The following is an 18,685-nucleotide window of genomic DNA, read 5'->3' as shown; positions in this document are numbered from 1 at the left end:
AGTAATGCTGAAAATAAACAGTTTGAAACTATTTTTTTCTAAAATAATTGAGTGTCTCCCTCTCACCTACATCTCTTCAGACTACTATGTGCAAACTTATGACTGACATCACACATCATGACACTTATGTGACAGCAGGTCAGAGGTTTGAAAAATTTAAGACAGCCAGATCTAAAAATGCAGGGGGCAATGATAACAATGGGGGGACACACCAAAAATAAATATTTTAACTTACTTGAGAGGTTAGGAGGGGAACACTACACAAGCAATGGAGATTTTGTGAAAGACAAGACAACTTAGAGAAATTTACAGCTTCATACAGATATGTAGGTGCAACCCCATGGGCACTCTTCCACAGTAAATGCCACCTGGTAATGGAAACTCTGCCCTTTATTCCAGCTGAATCCCCAAGTGCCACTGTGCCTCCCAAGAGGTCCTCCTTCCCCAAAACTGAGGGAATCGTCCTGTTAAGTTCTTGCAAAGCAAGAGGTCCAACCAAAGGGATAATCAAATGCCAAAATTCTGATTCATACATAGGAAGAAAATGCAACATTTCACTTCAAATGTGCATTTCAAGGAGTAATAGAACTCAGCTTTACACTAAGAACCAAAAGTTAGACATGAGCAACTCTGCTATCCAGAAGTAGCAATTAAATTAATCTGAGTCTCTTATCTGACTGTGGAAGGAGAGGCAGTATAACGGTACCTTCCCCTACCCATTCAGCACCTCTATTAATTTCTAAGAAAAATATTAATTTCTTCCACACAAATGATTACCAATTCAACAAGCACTATCAAGTTACATAAATGTTGCATCATCTGATGTTTAATAATGGTCTTCAACCTGCCACCTAAATAACATGGTCATGCCTCTCACACTGCAGTTTTCACCCACAAAACTCATTTCCCACAAGCAGTAGGAAACAGCACATGAAGTCCCCAGCTGCAGACACCACTGCTGCTTCACAAAAACCAGCTCCAGCACATTCTCCAAATTTGACACTCATTCTTAAACCCATAAGAACTACTCCATGGCAATTCTTTGTTGCTGTTTAGAAAAAGAAATCACTGACAAACAAGGCACCAAGTGAAACAGGTAAAATGTCCTTATGAGAATGAGTTCATTTCAGCCATGACATGAAAGGAATCTGGAAAGGTTCTCAAATACTGCAGAAAAATCATGAAAATGAAACCACTGGAGCAGGAATGTGTTCCTTCTCTTTTCCAGCTGTCTGAAGCCTGACAGACCTTAAGCAACTCATTAATGAATTGCTCTAAATCAGTTTGTTCCATTTTTGAGTTCTGGCTGTGGAAGTGAGAAAGCCCTGAGGAAAAAGTTGTGAAATGACCTGTAGTTGAAACTTGTTTTCCTGATTCAGTTGGTAAATCTGCATATCTGCTTACCAATCCCTCTGGAAGCAGAACTTCCTGGAGTCAAAAATTCCTACCTAGCTGTGCTGAAGAATCTTTAAAGTCAGTGAGTTCTACTGCACTGGAATCAGTACTGCACTCTACTAGGGTAGCTTCATTCTCTGATCTTAAAAAAATAAAATAATAATCAAGAACAAATTAAAATAATCTCAAAATATGAACAAGCTTTTTCTAGAATACCCCTGCTGCTTGTCTGGAAAAACTGAAATTACCTTTAAACTGGATGCAGAAACTGAAGCAGAGCAGAGTGCTGAGGATGGGAAGGTGACATTGCCTGGCCTTCTCCAGCAGCACTGAAGTCCAGAGCTGCTCCTCAGTTCCACACATCCCCTGAATCCACAGAGCACCTTGTGAAAAATGACTGCTCTTATGAAAATGCCTATTTTCACTTTCATCCAGAAATCACCATAAAAATCACCCCTACCATCATTCTCCTCAACCAAGCAGCAAATAGTGGTCTAAAGTGGAAGGATAAACTATTCCATTCTTTCAAACTACCGAGGACTTGGCTTAATTAGCAATTAAAAGCAAGTAGTACAAACGTTCCTTTCTCACTGCACATAATGGAGCCCTCATTGTTCTCAGATTTTTGGCCACAATGCGGGCAAGCTGCAAGTTTGCAACTGGCACTACAGGAAAACATTCTATCATTCAAAAGCAAAAAACAAGCCACCACCACGAAAGAAAATCAACTCAAAGAAAAACACAATTTAAGATGACAACATTTTCACCGGCAGGGAATAAACAGACTGCAACATTCCAATTCCACGTTTTTCCTCACAGAGTTTGGGGAATCCACTGATTCACTGAAGGCAATATCCAAAATCAGGAATTGCAATTTTATGCAATGATCATATCCCCACCATCCACAGTTACCTAAGGAACCCTGAAACAACCTTCCACAATTCTTTCACCTGTCCCAAACACATCTGCCTCCAATGTATTTCTGTGCTACAACACAGCTTCTGCCATGCTCTCCTCCTTTTTTAACACAGCAAGTGTCTCCTTTCTGAGCTTCCACTCAACCATCAATATTTTTTCAAATTATTTATAGCAAATAAACCTGTAAATATTACTTGTACTGAGACTATAGAGGAAAAAATCCCATAAATTCAGCCAAGATGGACAGCATATAACTAATGACAGACAACTGTCAGAGGTAATAAACTTTTGATACATGAACTTGTAAGTTAACAGAGACCTTTAAAGGTAGAAAATGAGAACTAATTCTGCTCATTAGTTAACAAGGACTCTGATGTTTCTGGGATCTCAACTTACTTAGGCAACAAAAATTAACTCTGCTATAAGCATTAACACCTCCAAATCCTCCCTATATAGAGCCAGAAGGGGCATTAAAGCCATTACAACTATACATTTTCTTCACACAGTAACTAAAGTTAAGAAAGCCCTCAAGTACACAAACATAAGTTGTTAGTTAAATTCCATGTAGTCTTATATTAAAGATAGTATGTTGATCTGTGCTCAGGCACTGGGATTTTTGTGTTTTTCTGTGTGGGGCCAGGAGCTGGATTTTGATGATCCCTGTGAGTCACTTCCAACTCAGGATATTCACGATTCTAAGTCTATCTGAGGGATTTCACAAAGGCATCAGAAGAGGCTGGCTCAGACACACAACTCTGTTCTACTACCTGATGCTTCCAGTTTTGTCTTCATATACAATACTCTTTTAAAATATTTTCTTCTTAAGCAAGAAGTATGTACTGTTCTGATTCAAAAGTAGCTGAAGAGTTTCCTACTATCATTTATTTTTCAGAAAGTATAAAAACTGTTCTCACCCTTTGATTTAAAGAAGGAACAAACGAAAATTCATTTCTGCTTAAAAGCAAGGAACAAACTTTTTTAAGAAGCAAAAAAGACCCATAAACCTAATTTGTTGATAATTTTAACAGGTAACACTTGAAATTTGATAGAATTCACAATTTTGAGAGACTTCAGAATTCTGCAGTCTCCCACTCTCGAAAACTTACAGTGTTTAAGTATTAACAAAATCACAAATGCAAAGGCTCTGCCCTTCCAACCATTAAAAGGCAGGAGAGATTAAAAATACTTGGAAAACAACATTTCTATGCACCACACCAGAGACTAAGAACAAATAAAGCTTTGAGAACCATGGTGTGTAAAATCTACCCTTAGTTACTATATTTGTAACATGCCCAGAAGCTCCATTAAAGTTTACCAACCAATGTACATAATTTTTGCAGCTCTTTATTCTTCCCAACATCACTGCACTTTTTCTCTCCTGCCAGAGGTTGCCTATGACATGCTTTATGATGTTATACCATGGATGTTCTCCATTTTTCTTATCCTTCCACTTTATCTTACACTCTTTTTACACATTGTTCCGTTAAACTTACTGTTAAATTCTCTAAATCAGCATCATTCTCCCTTACACAGGCTTTCAGTTCCACACTTTAAACTATTTCTTGCCCTTTCAACACATCTATCTGTACCTTCCACACTTGCTCAGCTTTCTTTATCCTTCAAATCTAAAGGCAACAAAACATGACTTGAGAACAGACACATGAGAGCTCTTGGCTTCATTTTCACCTTGAGGAAAGAAGAAGCTTCTTTACTCTTCCCTTCCTTGAGGGATAAGGAGGAAAAAAGGGAAGAAGCACTCTAAGATAAAGACAGAAAACACAGCCAAAATCTTCCTTTTATTTCAAAAATGGGAGAGAGTTCTGTTATACTCAGAGAATATAACTCTTACTAAGCTTTTTCACATCCTACACAAACTCTCTACAATTTTGTTACCTGCTTTGTTCCCATTTTTACCCTGTTTTTAAAATCTTCTGAAGCCAGCCCCAGCACCATCAAACATTTAAATGCTACTTAAGTTACCAGTGATGTTTAGATGGTAACCAAGCATAAGACTCCAGTAGCTGCTGGAAAGAATAAAAACACAGTGATTCACACAGCCATTCCCCTCACCCCCAAAATGGTCTGCATCAGAGTCAACCATTCAATTCCTTGGTTTCCTACCCTTCCTCACATCTCATCAAAATATTCTTCTTCAACCTTTCTTCTACTTCCTTTAACTGAAAACTTCTCCCTTTTGTTATAACACTATATTCTGAAAAACCTTCCTAAAAGACTGTTTCATTTCTCCACTCCCCTAAAATCAAATGGTGGCCTGATTTTCAGTAGTCATAGGTTCAAACATATTCATTAGTACTCAACCTAGATATCTGAGGATCTTTCCTTCATTCAGAGTTCTCTCAGTCCTTCTAACACATTTTGGTGTTCTTGGGCACACATGCTCAGATCTGAATCTCTCCCACATCTGTTTGTGGCAGGGTAACTTCACTAAATACCTGGTATTCCTTCAGAGTGAGGAAGCCAAGTGCACTCATTCCATCCCTCCTCTGCATGAAGAAAGAGAAGCTGTGGATGTTCCATCCCTGGGAGTGTCCAAGGACAGCGTGGATGGACTTTAAGCAATCTGGTAAAGTGGCAGATGTCCCTGCCCACAGCAGGAGTAACTGCCCAGTATTAAAGACTCTTTCCAACCTAAACCATTCTGGGATTCTATGATTCTGTATAATCTAGTCCTGGCAACCTGTGCTTCCAAATACAGCTAATTCCATTCTCCAGAAGAAAATAAGGAGCAATAGTTTTATAAATATTTCTTACAGAAACCGTGTCACACTAACCAGGATCCACCCTAGCCTCCCAAAGTACCTCCACAGCTTTTTATGCCTGAAAAATGAACTGCATTCACAGAATCAGAGACTACCTCAATGTAAGGGTAGAAAAATGGCATAAAAGCCCAAGAATTTATTTGTTCTGGGTCCCCCTCTGCAGGCTCAAAACCTGCTGCCCCACTCTATTAAATGATTTAATTTTACAAATCCAATGCCTGAGTTTTTGCTGCAGGGAACGCAAGGTCAAGCTCAAAGGAGGAAGTGTGTCCAAGAGTCTGCAGGAGCAAAGAGCTGGAAAGGGCACCCATCCACCAGATCTCTGCACACTCCTGCTGCAAAGGACTCCAGAGCCAGCAGTCAAAGCCTTGGGTGGGGTGTGTGTGTTCTCACCATTCTCAAGCAGCAGCACCAAATTAACACAAAAAACATCTGAGCCAACATTTCCTGGCAAAAGCACAGGCTGGACAAGATGGCCCAGCACACTGTCCAGCTGCATTATGAAAGTGTCCAACACTGGAGAACCCACCATTGCCCTGAAGAGATTGTTCCAATGGCTGACTGTTCTCTTTGTGAGTTTTTCTTGTGTTCAATGGGAAGTTAGTCCCCAGGAGTAACTTGTACCCATTAAATCTTGTCTTATCAATGTAACTCCTTGTAAAAATGGAGTCTCCATCTTCTCTGTAGGCACCCTTTAAGTACTGGAACATGCTGGTAACATCTGCCCCAAAGCCTTCTTTTCTCAAGGCTGAACAAACCAGGATCTCTCATACAGCTTCTCAGTCCTTTGATCATCTTTGCAGCCATTCCCTGGACCTTCTCCAGCCTGGCCACATCTGGTTTGTTTAGTGGGCACCAAAACTGCACACAAATATTCCAGGTGTGGCTTGACCAGCTCTGAGCAGAGTGCAATGATAACTCCTTTGTCCTTGTTGTGATGCCCTTGTGGTGCAATCCAGCACCTCAGTCTCCCTTTGCCACAGCAGCACACAGCTCATTTTTACTGAGCTAAATCCACCAGGACTCCCAGGTCCATTCCCACAGAGTTGCTTCAGACTGTACTGCACTCCTGGATCATGTTCTCCCAGGTGCATTTGTCCTTGAACTTCACAAGGTTCTCATCAGCCCATCCAGGACAGCTCTCCTTTCTGCAGGTTCACCTCCTCACTCAGTTTGGTACCATCAGCAAAATTCATGAGGGAACACTTGATCCCACCATCCAGATCACTCGTGATGGTGTTAAACAGTGACCCAGTATCAATCCTGGGGATTCCACCTGTAGAAAGTTTGAGAAGGAACATTTCCCACCCTGCTCTGGGTGCTGCCATCAGCCAAGCTCCCACATCCCTTGTCTGGATAATAACACATTGGTTTCTCTAGGAAGAGGCTGTGGAAACAGCATGGGAAGACTTGAAATGCAGCAAGACAATGTCCACCACTAGTTCCATGTACACCAAGCAGGTTCTCTGTGCTAGGAGGAAATCAGGTTTGCCAACAATGATTTGCCCTTGCTGAATCCATGCCAGCTTTTCCCAACCCTGTGCTTCATCAGGATTCACACCACGACTTTCCCTGGGACTGAGGTATTGATGGGCTGATAATTTCCTGCCTTCTTGTTTAAACCCTTCTTGACGGGACAACATGAGCCTTCTCTCAGTTTTCTGGAACATTCCCCAATCTCCATGACTTCTCAAAGATTACAGAGAGCAGCCTCCCAGCAGTATCCAGCCAGCTCTCTTAACACCTTCAGATGGGTAATTTGTAGGGGTCAAGCTCCTGTAATAGTTTAGATCCCAATAATTCCTTCAAAGACAGTAGGTCTGTGCATGGAACTGGATTTTTGTTCCCAAGGCCTGGGGCCCAAGAGTGCTGGTAAAGACAGAGGTGAAAGAAGCGCAGAGAGTTTCTGGTTTTTAGCAGTGGTTGGCAGCTAATTCACCTCTCCTATTTAATAGTGGGCCAGCATTCCTCTGTTTGTGCTTGTTGTTTATGATCCTTTCCTGTAGTTTTTCACATCTCCAGCCAATCTCAAGTCCAGCTGAGCTTTTCCTTTTCTAAGTGCACCTCTGCACGCCCTGGCAATGCCCCTGTGGCTCTCAGTGGGCATTTGTTCATTTTTCTATCCCCGGTACACTCCTCTCTTGCTTCTGAGCAGACTCAGGAGCTGGCAGCTAAGACAAGGGCATCTCTTACCCACCTACTTCCCTTCCTTTTAAAGGTGATGGACTGGTGTCATGCTTCCAGAAGAGCCTTCTGCAAGAACTCCCAGCACTCACCAGCTCCTTTATCCAACAGGGACTCTTCCCTTGGAATCCCTCCCAACTCAGTTCTGAGCATCCAGAAGCTGGCTATTTGAATTTCTAAAACCCTAGTACTAATCTTCAATATTTATTTAAATATTGGTTATTTATTTGTGGTTATTTAAAACTATTGAGTTTTCTATTCTTACTAGGTTATTTTTCAGCTGAAGCAGTTCTCCAGCCTGGTTCATCACACAGGCCCAAAGATGTTTCACTGAAATTTAAAATTCTGTTAGGTAGAAGAAAAATACCTAAAATAAAACCTTGACTCAATTCATTATTCCACTCTTTTTTCCTGTGCAGGTTTTCAAATCAGAAGATAATGAACACACTGCTTAAATAAAAAGTTAAAATGGCAACTAGAGTGGAAGTAACAGAATGCTGACCAAAAAAAATACATTTCTTGGCTCTATTTGAAAAGCTGTTGCACTGGACCTTCTGTCTAATGCTGCAAATGATACTCTGAAATTGCTCAGAATTTCAAATTCTCAAAATGGAAGCAGAAATTTAAGGAAAAGCATATTCAGTCTCATAATCCAGTCTGCTTTAATAACCAATCAATAGTAAGAAGTGAATCATAATTCTCAAATGCCACTGTGAAAAAAGGAAATGACTTAAAGCCATTTTAACAAACAACAATTAATTTACCAACTTACCACAAAAGAAATTCATATGCAGACATACAGTGCTGTTTGTAATTCATCACACAATTTTAGTTACTCCTTTACAAAACTGTAAATGAGATCTTAATTCTACATCTTAATTAAATAAGCTCCTGCCATGAATGCTACACAGCAAATCCACGAACCATAAAGGAAGGTAATTTGTCAATACAGCTCTGATGGTGATCCCTGCATCCTCTCACACTCTGCAGTCAAAGTGCCTGATAAACAATATTCAACTCCCAAATATGCTTAATGGGGTTTAGTTCATTAACATGGTATTTTAGGTATGTAAGTAATACCTTCCTGTGACTCTTTAAATACAAATAATAATATTCAGTATCAAGAGTAATCCCTGAACCCTGCCAAACTTAGACAGAGGCTCATTTTAGACATGCACCATTCAAAAAACTTGATAATGGCCATAAGAAAAATATTAAATGGCCCAACCTACTTGTGACAGTACCAGTAAAACTCATCTTGAAAACAAGCTTTGAGCAGACCCCTATTTAAACAGGCCACTCTTGGAAAGAGCTTTTCCACAGAGGAATTACTATAGTTATTTCTTTAGTCTGCCTATCCATAAAGCAGAAACCTGTAATAAATATTTAAGTGTTTTTTCTTGCTTTACTGAACTTCCCTCATCCAACAAGCTCAGACTGAACTATATCAAACACAATCTCTTTCTTTCTTCATACCAAAAATGTTCTGTAAGGTACTGAGCTCATCCTCTCAAGTGCAGCTATACAAATCCTGGCAGCCTTTGCAGGGCTCCATACAAGACCCACTGATTTCAATTTTGTCTGGTTTTAACTACAAATTAAGTATTCTGCAAGATTAACACTGCTAACATTTCCTACAAAGAGTCAACTGCTCTCTATAATGACACATCAAGTTTAATAAGCATCACTTCAATGTTTAATTGTGAAAACACATTATTCAAACATCATGCTTCAAACAGCACAGCTGCAGGACTTCACCAAGAAAAGGGGTTAAAACTAAGTCACTTGCATGAGTTTTTAAGGTAAAATACAAGGTAGGTATGGCACTGAAGGACTGAAGTTGTATCCATACACCTCTCTGCACTCAGAAGGAGCAGGACAGTGCTTCAGCTCCTGGAATTACCTGATCCAACCCTAAACCTGCACCCAGCTCAGTTCTGCACTCACCTCACACTCACAGCCCCTCTCCTTAACTCATTTCTGCAGAAGCTCATCCAAGCCCTCTAAGCAGTTAACTGATCTTTACAAAACTATGCAAGCATTCTCCAACTACAAACACACACATTTCCTTCCCTTTCAGACTGCTGAAAATACAGCAAAATCCCTCCCATTATACAAAAATTCTACCAGGTGAGGACCAAGAACAACTATTTTTGTTCAGTAATCTGAGAATAACCTTAGTTTAACTGAAGAACCTATAAGGCTGGAAACCAGAACTTAATTTCTCCACAGAACATAAGTTTGCCTAATTGTCAAAGAACAACAATGGGCCATGGAATATAATTCTGGCACTGGGAAGTCTTGTGACAAGTGTTAATCAGGAAAAAGTCACTTTATAGCCCTAAACATTTTCCATGACTCTCTTTAATTTTGTATCATCTCACTAATGCAATGAAAACAAATGTTTCTACATGCACCAAGCTATCCAAGCATGAAACATCTACTCTTTTCTAAAATGGCATAACAAACATATGGCATAGCTTTTAGAAGATGCTTTCAACACTTACTTCAGATGGTATCAACATTTGCAGATAGTTTTACCTCTATAATTACCAAGTCCACTCAACCCACTCCAGTGAACAAACAGCCCTGCAGGCTGGCAAGAGGCACAGAGCCATGCTGGAAGCACACCTGAGTGATACCAGGCACACACAAAGCTTTGGATTGTCTGTTCCTTCTTCACATACTGTACCTGGAGTCACCTAGAGAAAATGTGAAAGCTAGAGGCCAGGGAAGCATGATGCACCAAAGGATCAATGGTAATAGTTCCATTTCTGGGATGGGATGAAAACAGTTGTGTCCCACCCTAGCCACTGTTTTTCCTCACACTTTCTGAAGTTAAATAATTTATCAGAACCTCTATTCTTCAGCTGCTAAAACACAGCAGTGTCTCCCTCTCTCCACACCCTCAACCACTGCCCACTTTGGCTATTTGATTACTAAAGTCAGTAGGGCACAAATTACCTTATAACATGATGTACATGTACCACTTAAGCTTAGTAGACCAGGACTTAAAAGCTACAATATGTTACAAGCATTCAACAACAACAAAAAAATCTTACATTATATTTCCTATTTATGGTCTGCTGACAGTGAAGATAAAACATGCTGAAATGCAAATGCCAACACACCAAGTCCTGCAATTCTAATTACACCTCTACAAAAGCATTTTGTTTGTGGACAGAGATCCATCCTTCTCTCTTCATTAACACATTAAAATGACAAGTGTAATGTTTCTGACTTAATCAATTTTCTTGCCTTCAGAAAGTAGTATCAACACTGTACTTTACACTTGAGGAACAGCCAAAACATTCAGGAATATATGTTTAGAGCAATAAAATCCCACTATTAATAAAAAAGTCTCAAACTCTAGTTGTGAAAGTATCAACACATGCTAAGTATCCCATACTTACAGTACTGTGTAATGTCCATTTAGAAAAAAAATGGTTTTAATACTGGACGAAGCACAAATACTGCAAACCTATAACCAAGTATCAGGATACACAACCATACACACACTATGGCTGTGAATTCCAAGTACAAACATGGTACAGCCAGGAACTATGGAATGTGTCACCCACTACACCTTAACTGGATCCCACAATGCTGCACCCTATTAATACAAACTGCATACAAAAGAAAAAAAAATAAACACTGATCTTAAAGAAATCTATGGCTCAGTTAAAATTACCCAATAAACAGACTCAAAAACGTGACTCCCTCAAAAACGCTAGAAAATCAGTTCCACCCCTAACACAATTTACAAAATTTTATCCAACTTCAACTTGCTCCACAGGATAGATAATATACTAGATAATAAACCAGTAATAGGAAATGCACAACATATTAACACAAAAACAAACCCAAACATAAAGGAACAACTCAGATACAAATTTACAGAAATTGGAGGGGCTGCCCACTTCCTGGAGTGCCTTACCAATGTCTCCTGGTACCAATTTCCAGTTTCTCAATTCCCAGTACTGCCATTATATAAGACAAACATTCTTAATTCTTTTTCAAGCAATATTTCTTTGTTTTGATGAAAATAAATCAAGCCAAAATCTTCCCAGTTATTGAAAAAAGAAAAAATCCACTTTACTACACTAAGATTAACCTGCTAAAATGTTTTCTTACATAATTATTTTTCAAGCAGTTTGTTATAAATAAAACTGTGTATATTTTATTATGGATTAGTAGGAAATTAACATTAATGTCAACACTGAAAGGATAAAGTCAACCTATACTAATTCACAATTTCTGAAACTATTTTTAAACAAGCAACACTAAAACTGTAAGAGAAATGAAAGAATATTGTCACTGTGCATTTATTTTGTAAGCTTCATAAAAGCACAGATAAGCACGCTGTTAATTTTGTCAACACATGTGGCCTTCACACAAAGGAAAAACCATTTTTAAAATCAGCTGGAAAACAAAAGGGCTGCTAAACCATGAGAGGTAACACAGACTAAAACATGGCATGTTGTGTGGAACTACTTCATCTCTCCAAATCGACTTCAGCATCAATATTTTAAATGGAAACATGCTTCAGTTTTTGTCCACAGGATATGACAAACTGATTAAACTCAATGAATAGGAATTAACAAGCATCTTATACCCAATACATCAGACCAGCTACATCAACCTACATCTGTATAGATGCCAATTACAGCTTATGAAACGATGGTTTGTCACTGCAATCAAGTCAACTTTGGCTAAACACTGGAAACATCATCAAAAACAAAACAAAAAAAAAAAGGAAGAAAAAGAAGGAAATGCTTTGCAATTCACTTCCAATACAATGGATATCCTCACCCTCCCCCCTCAAGTAACCTTTAAGCTTCACCTCCTGCTAGAACGCCTTCCTGGGAGAAAGAGACATCAAGACACCAGCAGGGTTTTTGTTTTGGGGTTTTTTCCTCCTTCACGTTAATGTTCTTGTCAACTACGGAAGCATAACAGTGAGCACTTTCTCCAGCACAAGACTGACTACGTTGGATTTCCAGCATTTCAACCAGTTTGAAAGGTGATCTCTTAATTTCCCTCCCCTCTTTCCCAAAACCACACTAACTGCAAACTATGATTTTCAAGCTCCTTCTTCCGCAAAATAAATGCAAAATTTCTGGCAACAGAAAATTCCATTCCTTTGTCAGACACACTCGCAGCGTGTACACCATTACAGGAAAGTTTCTTTTGGCTTATCACACACCCAATACGTGGGGCAACATTACAATATTCCTGACCCTTAATCCATACCTTCAATAATTCATAAAATTGTACAGATCTCATGTCCTGCCTGCCCTTTTGATTTGCTACACCCAGCAGCACAGCTTGGCTCAGTTCACAATACTACAGCCCCATCCATCCTACAAAGCAAAACCACCAAAAAACGGGGGACTGCAGCACAAATAGAACCCACAGCTAAATTAAAGCGCTAGACATGAAGCCCCCTCCATCCCTCAAAGAGATCCCAGTTTTCTTATTATTAAATCCTGTCAGGGTGTGGCTTTGTTAAACCAAAGGTCCCACTGCAAACACCTCCTGCAATCCCCTCCAAGCCAATGCACACCTTAGTGAACCCCACCAAAAACCAGGAGTGTCTTCTTGCACCCAGGCACCAAATTTAAGCCCAGAACAGACTCCTCCTGCTGCACAAGTAGCCAGGCAGGGAAGGGAGCTGTTTCCCAAACAGTTACAGCCCAAAACCTCCCTGAGCCTCCCCAGACAGGCACCCTGCTCCTGCCACCTCACAGGTAACCAGGGAGCACAGCCAGCACTCGCTGCCCCAGCCTGGCAGCCTCTGGGAAAGCTTCAATAGTAGGTGAGCTCCTCTCACATCGAGGGGAGCACTGATAAATTCCTGCCTTTGTGAAGAATTCCTCTGGAAACATGACTCAATGGTTTTTCTTACCTGCTACACTTGCACATAAATCTCACACTGTAACATGCTGCCTTGTAGATTCTTAAATCAGTCAGTCAGGATTTCATAATTATGTAGTCTAGGGTCTTTGTTAGCTGTTGTTGCTCCATGCACAAAAGGAAACATTTTGTCGCTATCGCTGTAAAACCTATTAATTAACTGCACATATATTCGGCCACAGTTTCTACTATAAAAATAACTGCTACACTGAATTAAAGTGGTCTGCGAGATTAATTGCTCTAAAGCCCTCAATAGAGCATAAATTGCATAAAGCTTCACACAGAATAGGAATGAAGGAGAAAATACCTTAAAAATAGCAACTTCTTATCGGTAACAGAAACACAAGCACGTTCCTTCAAAGTAAAGAGCACAAACAAAACCGAAACTGGTTCAAACCAAGAAATTCCTCTCGAACATCTCTGCACTCAACAGCAACGTTTTAATCCTTCTACTTCCTTAAATAATCTACCTTTCTCAGAGACAAGTTTTACAAAGAACATGCTTCGTGAGTTACTGTGCAATAAACATAAAAACACCATCTGAAAACTGAGGTGAAATAGAAAAATATTTTGTTTGCTTGGGGATTTTTTTAGTATTCACTGCATGGACTCACAGCTTCATACAGTAAAAGAACATACATAGATATTTCTGAAAACCTATTTCAAAACCAGCAAAACGCCCTGCAACTTCAGAATCTATGTATTAAAATTACAATTGACTGGCATTTAAAAAAATTCATTACACGTAAGAAAAGCACAAAACTAATAGGCTGAATTGTTCCTTGCACTACTTAATTTTACAGTACCCAAAATAAAACTTAAACCAGGGATTTTATGTGACAGATGATCTAATGAGATGTGAAGCTTTTATTTTCTGTCTGGCATCCTTAAGCTCTATCCCATACGGGATTTGGTCTAATATTTCCGATAGCCCCAGCAGCATTCACACACCAGACACGAGTTCTGGTCCACCAACAGTTAATGTACATTATTTAACTGCTTTGACATGTCACTCCCCTACCTTTTTGATTAATGGGAAGAAGTGCTCTTATAAATAACTCTGAAAATCGAAAGGAAACCGCGAGATTTTTTTTTCTTTTTAAATATAAGCAGAAAGGAAAGTGTACTCGCTTCTCCTTCCATCCCTCCCCCCTCCCCCCATGTCCTGACATTGAGCTTTTCCAATCCTGCCAGAAATAAAACACCCAAACACAAGCACAGGCCTAGGCTATCCAATTCAACACGCTTTAGAGTCAAATCTCCAGATCAACCAAAACCAGCAGCAGCAAAAAAATAATTCTCCACGATACAGTCCGGGCACAACAATGGGATGAGCAGTGTCAAACGCCAGACTACTGACAGGAACAAGGCAGGAAGCAGGAGCCAGAGTAGCACTGTCCCCTTTGCTTCAGCCGTGTGCCATTTCAAAAACAGTTCCACTTATTCCGTAACCCGAACGTTTCCCTGGCGTGTGGTGTTTTAAGCACAGCTGGCAGACACTCGGCCCGCACAGCCTTTGTCAGCAGCTCACGGATGGGCAGCAGAACGTGCTACAGGTTGATAAGGAGGGCACCGGCGCTGCAAAGCAGCAGGAAAGCGCCCAGAAAGAACTTGGGATGCGCAGGAGAGTTTCCCTCAGCCCTCACCGGGGGCTCCACGCTCCCCACGTTCGCTCCCGGTGTTTGTTTCGTGTTTACCTCCCCCCCCTTCTCTTTCTCCTCCCTGTCCGGCCATCTTGGGCCGACAGGAGCAGCCATTACTTAACTAAATGACAGGGCCAACAACTTTCCACAGAGACAAACACCTCTCTCCGGACACCGGGCTGGGCGGCAGCAGCCCGCGGGACGCCCCGCTCCCTGTCAAGCCGGGCCGGCGGGCGGGACGCGGGGCTCGGTGAGGAGCGGGCACGCTGGATGGAGGCAGCGGGGCCCGCAGAGTAAACAAGTCACTCGGACGGGCTCCGGGAGCCGCTCAGCGCCGCGCCCGCCCCAGCCCGGACCCCGCGCTCCCTGCGGGCTCCGGCCCCGGCTCCGCTCCTGGCGGCTGGGGGCGAAAATCACGAGGGAGGGTCCGGGGAGCGGCAACGTCAGCAGCGCCGAGCGCGCCCTCCCTCTCTCGCTCTCCCCCCGCTGCCGCCGCCTCCTCCTCCTCGTCCTCCGCCTCCCCCCCTCCGCCCCCGCGCCCCCTCCCCCGGCCCGTCCGCTCCCGGCCCCGGGTTCCGCCACTTTCCCGTCCCAGGGCAGGACGGGCACCCGCATGGCCACGCTCCCCTCGTCCCGCTCGGGGAGAATGGCGGGGGGGGGGGGGGGTAAAAAAGGAAAGGGGCAAAGGCGGCAGCAACGCACTGAGACCCCGCGGAGGTGGCGGTGCCCCCCGCACACCCCCTGCACACACTCACCGTGCGGGCCCGGGGGTCCCGAGGGAAGGGGCGGCGGGGCCGCCTCGCTCCCCATCCCCCGTTTTCCCCCCCCCTCCCCCCCATCCCCGCTCCACATCCACCCTCGCGCTTACCTTTAACAGCAAGGCCTTCGTTCTGGCGCCATCTTCATGAAGCCTCAGAAATCCGAAGAGCCGGCTGCGAGGAGGGGAGCGGGCGGGAGGGAGGGGAGAGAGAGGCACCGGCGTTAGCGAGAGTCAGCGCGGCGGGCGGGCGAGGGCAGAGCGCGGCCCGGGAGCGGCGGCGCACGGGGAGCCGCGGGCAGGGGAGCGGGGAGACACGGAGGGAGCGCGGGCCGAGCCGGGACACGGAGGCGGCCGGGGCGCAGTGGGGAGCGGGTACCTGTCGAGGCCGGATAGGGCTTCTCTCTCCTGGGCTGTCAAGCTGGCGAAGTCCTCCTCGCTCTGGCCGCTCGCTTTCCCCGCCGCCATTTTCTTTTCCTCATCACCGAAAGGAGCAGCAGAGGCGGCGGCGGCGAGCGACACTCCGCACGATTTCATGGAAACGCAGCGTAATTAACTCGCGGATCGCACCCCCCCCTCCCTGCGCGCCCCCAACACCCCCCAGCGCCGGGCGGGGCGGGGTGCCCGACACACACACACACCACAACTTTTATTACAACAACAACAGCCGGCAGGGAGGGGGAGGGAGGGATGGAGGGAGGGAGGGGAGGGGAGAGGGAGGGAGGGAGGCGGGGGGAAGCCCCGCTGCTCGGAGGAGGAGGAGGAGGGAGGGAAGGAAGGAGGGGGGAGGGAGCCCCAGCGCTGGAGACTCGGGGGAGGAGGAGGAGGCGGCGGCTGCGGATGGCGGCGGAGCGGTGTTTACATCGCCGCTCGCCGCCGGCGGCGCGGGGAGCCGAGCTGTCGGGGAGCCGGGGGGACCCTCCCCGCCCGCCCCGCGGCTCGGGGTGTGTTTTGCCGCCCGTACAAACTTCCCCGGAGCCGCTGCCTAAAGTTGTTGTAATTGTGTCACACCGCGGACCCCGCGCGCCGCCACCGCGACCCCCCCGTCCGGCCCCGCCCGCCCGCGTCCACGCAGCCAATGGGAGCCGCCGCCGCGCCCCATGTGACCTTTGTTGACTTACGTCAGTCATTGCGCTCCGCCGCTGCTGCGCCCCGGTTTGGTTGGCCCTCGCCGCCCGCCTCCCCCGCTGGTCTCACGCCATTGGTCGGTAAGTGATAAGGGAGGCGGGGTTTCAGAGAGTCGCCGTTTGTGATAGGTAAAACCGGCCGTCAGTCAGACGAGCTTTTCGATTAGCGAGCACCACCAAGTTGGGGTGCGCCTTTAAAAGAGAACGGCGGGGGAGGGGGGGGAGATGTCGGGAGTGGCGGGCGCTGGGGTGGGAAGAGGAGGAGGAACGAGGGAGGGCTGCGCTCACGGGTGGAGTTGCGTAACGGGGGCTCCGGGCTGGAGGAGTGGACGCCGCTGAGGAAGGTGCCATGTCCCACCGGCGGAGGGCAGTAGGCACGTTCGCACCCTCCGCCCGGCCTCGGGCGTGGCGCTCTTGGCACAAGCGGAAAATAAAGGTTTCCCGGAGCGGGAATGGGGCTGAAAGGGGCTGCGAGGGTGATGCCTGGTCGGCGAGCAACGGTCGCACGGAAGGGCGGGGGCCGCCCCCGCCGATGGTTTCGCCCACGCCCCCCCCGCCTCCCCCGGGAGCCCGTGACAGGTGGAGCGGGCCCCGCCGGCGCGCGCGCGCCCTCGCAGCCGTCACGTGGCGCGGGCCGCCGCGCGCGCTCCGCGCGAGACGCACGGCAAGTCTCGCGATGCCTTGAGGGCCTCGGGGCGTGAGGGCGGGGAGGGCCCGGCCCGGCCGCGGCCGGAGCGGCGGGAAAAGCGCGAGGGACGGGAATGGCGACGGCCGGAATTCGGGCTGTGGGCACGCCTCCCCTGTGAGTAAAGCTGTGAGCGTCTTTAGGCGCGGGAAGGGAAGCGGGTTTGCTGCTTGCTTTCCCTGCTTCGTACGGCTTAGCGCAGCTCCAGCCCCACCTGTGGATGAAGCGCTACCTGGGCACCATAGACTGCTTTTAAGGACTTGAGAGGTCATCTCGTCCCAAACGCCTGCCATGGGCAGGGGCACCTTCCCCTAGACCGGGTTGCTCCAACCTGGCGTTGAACGCTTCCAGAGATGGGACATCCACGCTTGTTCCTGTGTCTCCACACCGTCCTTGGGTTCCTCCATCCTTCCCAGCTCAACCAGGAGCCCAAGGGACCGCGTTTCTTTGTAGTGCCACACAGCCAGGAGGCTTTAGGGCTTTTTAAGTAAGTTGTTTGCAGATCATTCACTCTTGGCTCTGCTGTGGTGTGTACGAGGAGCTGAGCCCTGCTGTGGGTGTGTGAGGGCACAGCTCATTCCCGTTTTGCTGGAAATGGATCAGAGCGCCCTTCTGTGACAACATTGCATCAGTTCTCTGATTTTTGACTGAAGCTCCATGTCTGGGCTGGCTTTTCCCATTTGAATTTCCTGCTCGATGATGACTAGGTACTCTAAAACAAAAGTAAAGTCCATTAGCTGCCTTTGGGAGTTCAGTGAAGACCAAAGACAGCCTATGCAGTGAGTGCTGCTGCTTGTTGGTTCTCCTTTAATTGCCCCTCTCCAGTCATGCTCACAACACTCAAGCCCCTTTCTGCCTCTGTAAGTGTTAAACTAACATGTCAGTGGTGTTTTTCAGGTGGATCCTCACGTGTTTTCTGGTCCTGATGGTGCAGAGACGTGGCAGGAATGGAGACCTGGTCAAGGCAAAGTCTTAAATAATGCAAATGAAGGCTCAGAGTACTGTGTCCCTGCTGCTCTTAAAAGCAGACTCCTGTAATGTAGCTCTGCTTTCTCATGCAAATGCAGGAAGAACACAAAAAAGCATCTGGGTTTGATGATGTTGCATTTCTTCATAGAAGAGTCAGCAGCCAGTTTGTTGAGAGTATTGATATAAGGTACAGGCAGGTTTGAAATTCAGCTAAAACCCAAGTTATTTTTGGTTCTGGGAATGGGCCATAGTCTGTTAATAGTGGAAGCACTATGATCAAACATCTGTGTTCATCTGTATTGTCCATGGCC

At 45.2% G+C, this 18,685-nt stretch overlaps 1 protein-coding gene across 8 annotated transcripts in view; it reads right to left on the bottom strand.

The window, feature by feature from the left end:
* The window catches only part of KDM6A (lysine demethylase 6A), a 151,503-nt gene extending 135,257 nt beyond the window's left edge, over positions 1–16,246 (bottom strand). For all 8 annotated transcript variants that reach the window (XM_058825137.1, XM_058825136.1, XM_058825139.1 and 5 more), the window contains exons 1-2: positions 15,973–16,246; positions 15,705–15,768 (exon numbers count right to left, since the gene is read on the bottom strand). In XM_058825137.1, coding sequence (XP_058681120.1) covers positions 15,705–15,768; positions 15,973–16,130 — 222 coding nt within the window. In that variant the 5' untranslated portion in view covers positions 16,131–16,246. The remainder of the gene's footprint in view (positions 1–15,704; positions 15,769–15,972) is intronic.
* Between the last annotated feature and the right edge of the window lie 2,439 nt (positions 16,247–18,685).

This window comes from Ammospiza caudacuta, chromosome 2 (assembly GCF_027887145.1).
Source record: "Ammospiza caudacuta isolate bAmmCau1 chromosome 2, bAmmCau1.pri, whole genome shotgun sequence".
Taxonomy (NCBI): Eukaryota; Metazoa; Chordata; class Aves; order Passeriformes; family Passerellidae; genus Ammospiza; species Ammospiza caudacuta.
The sequence above is the reverse complement of the archived record's forward strand: the minus strand, read 5'-3'. Positions and strand labels throughout refer to the sequence as shown.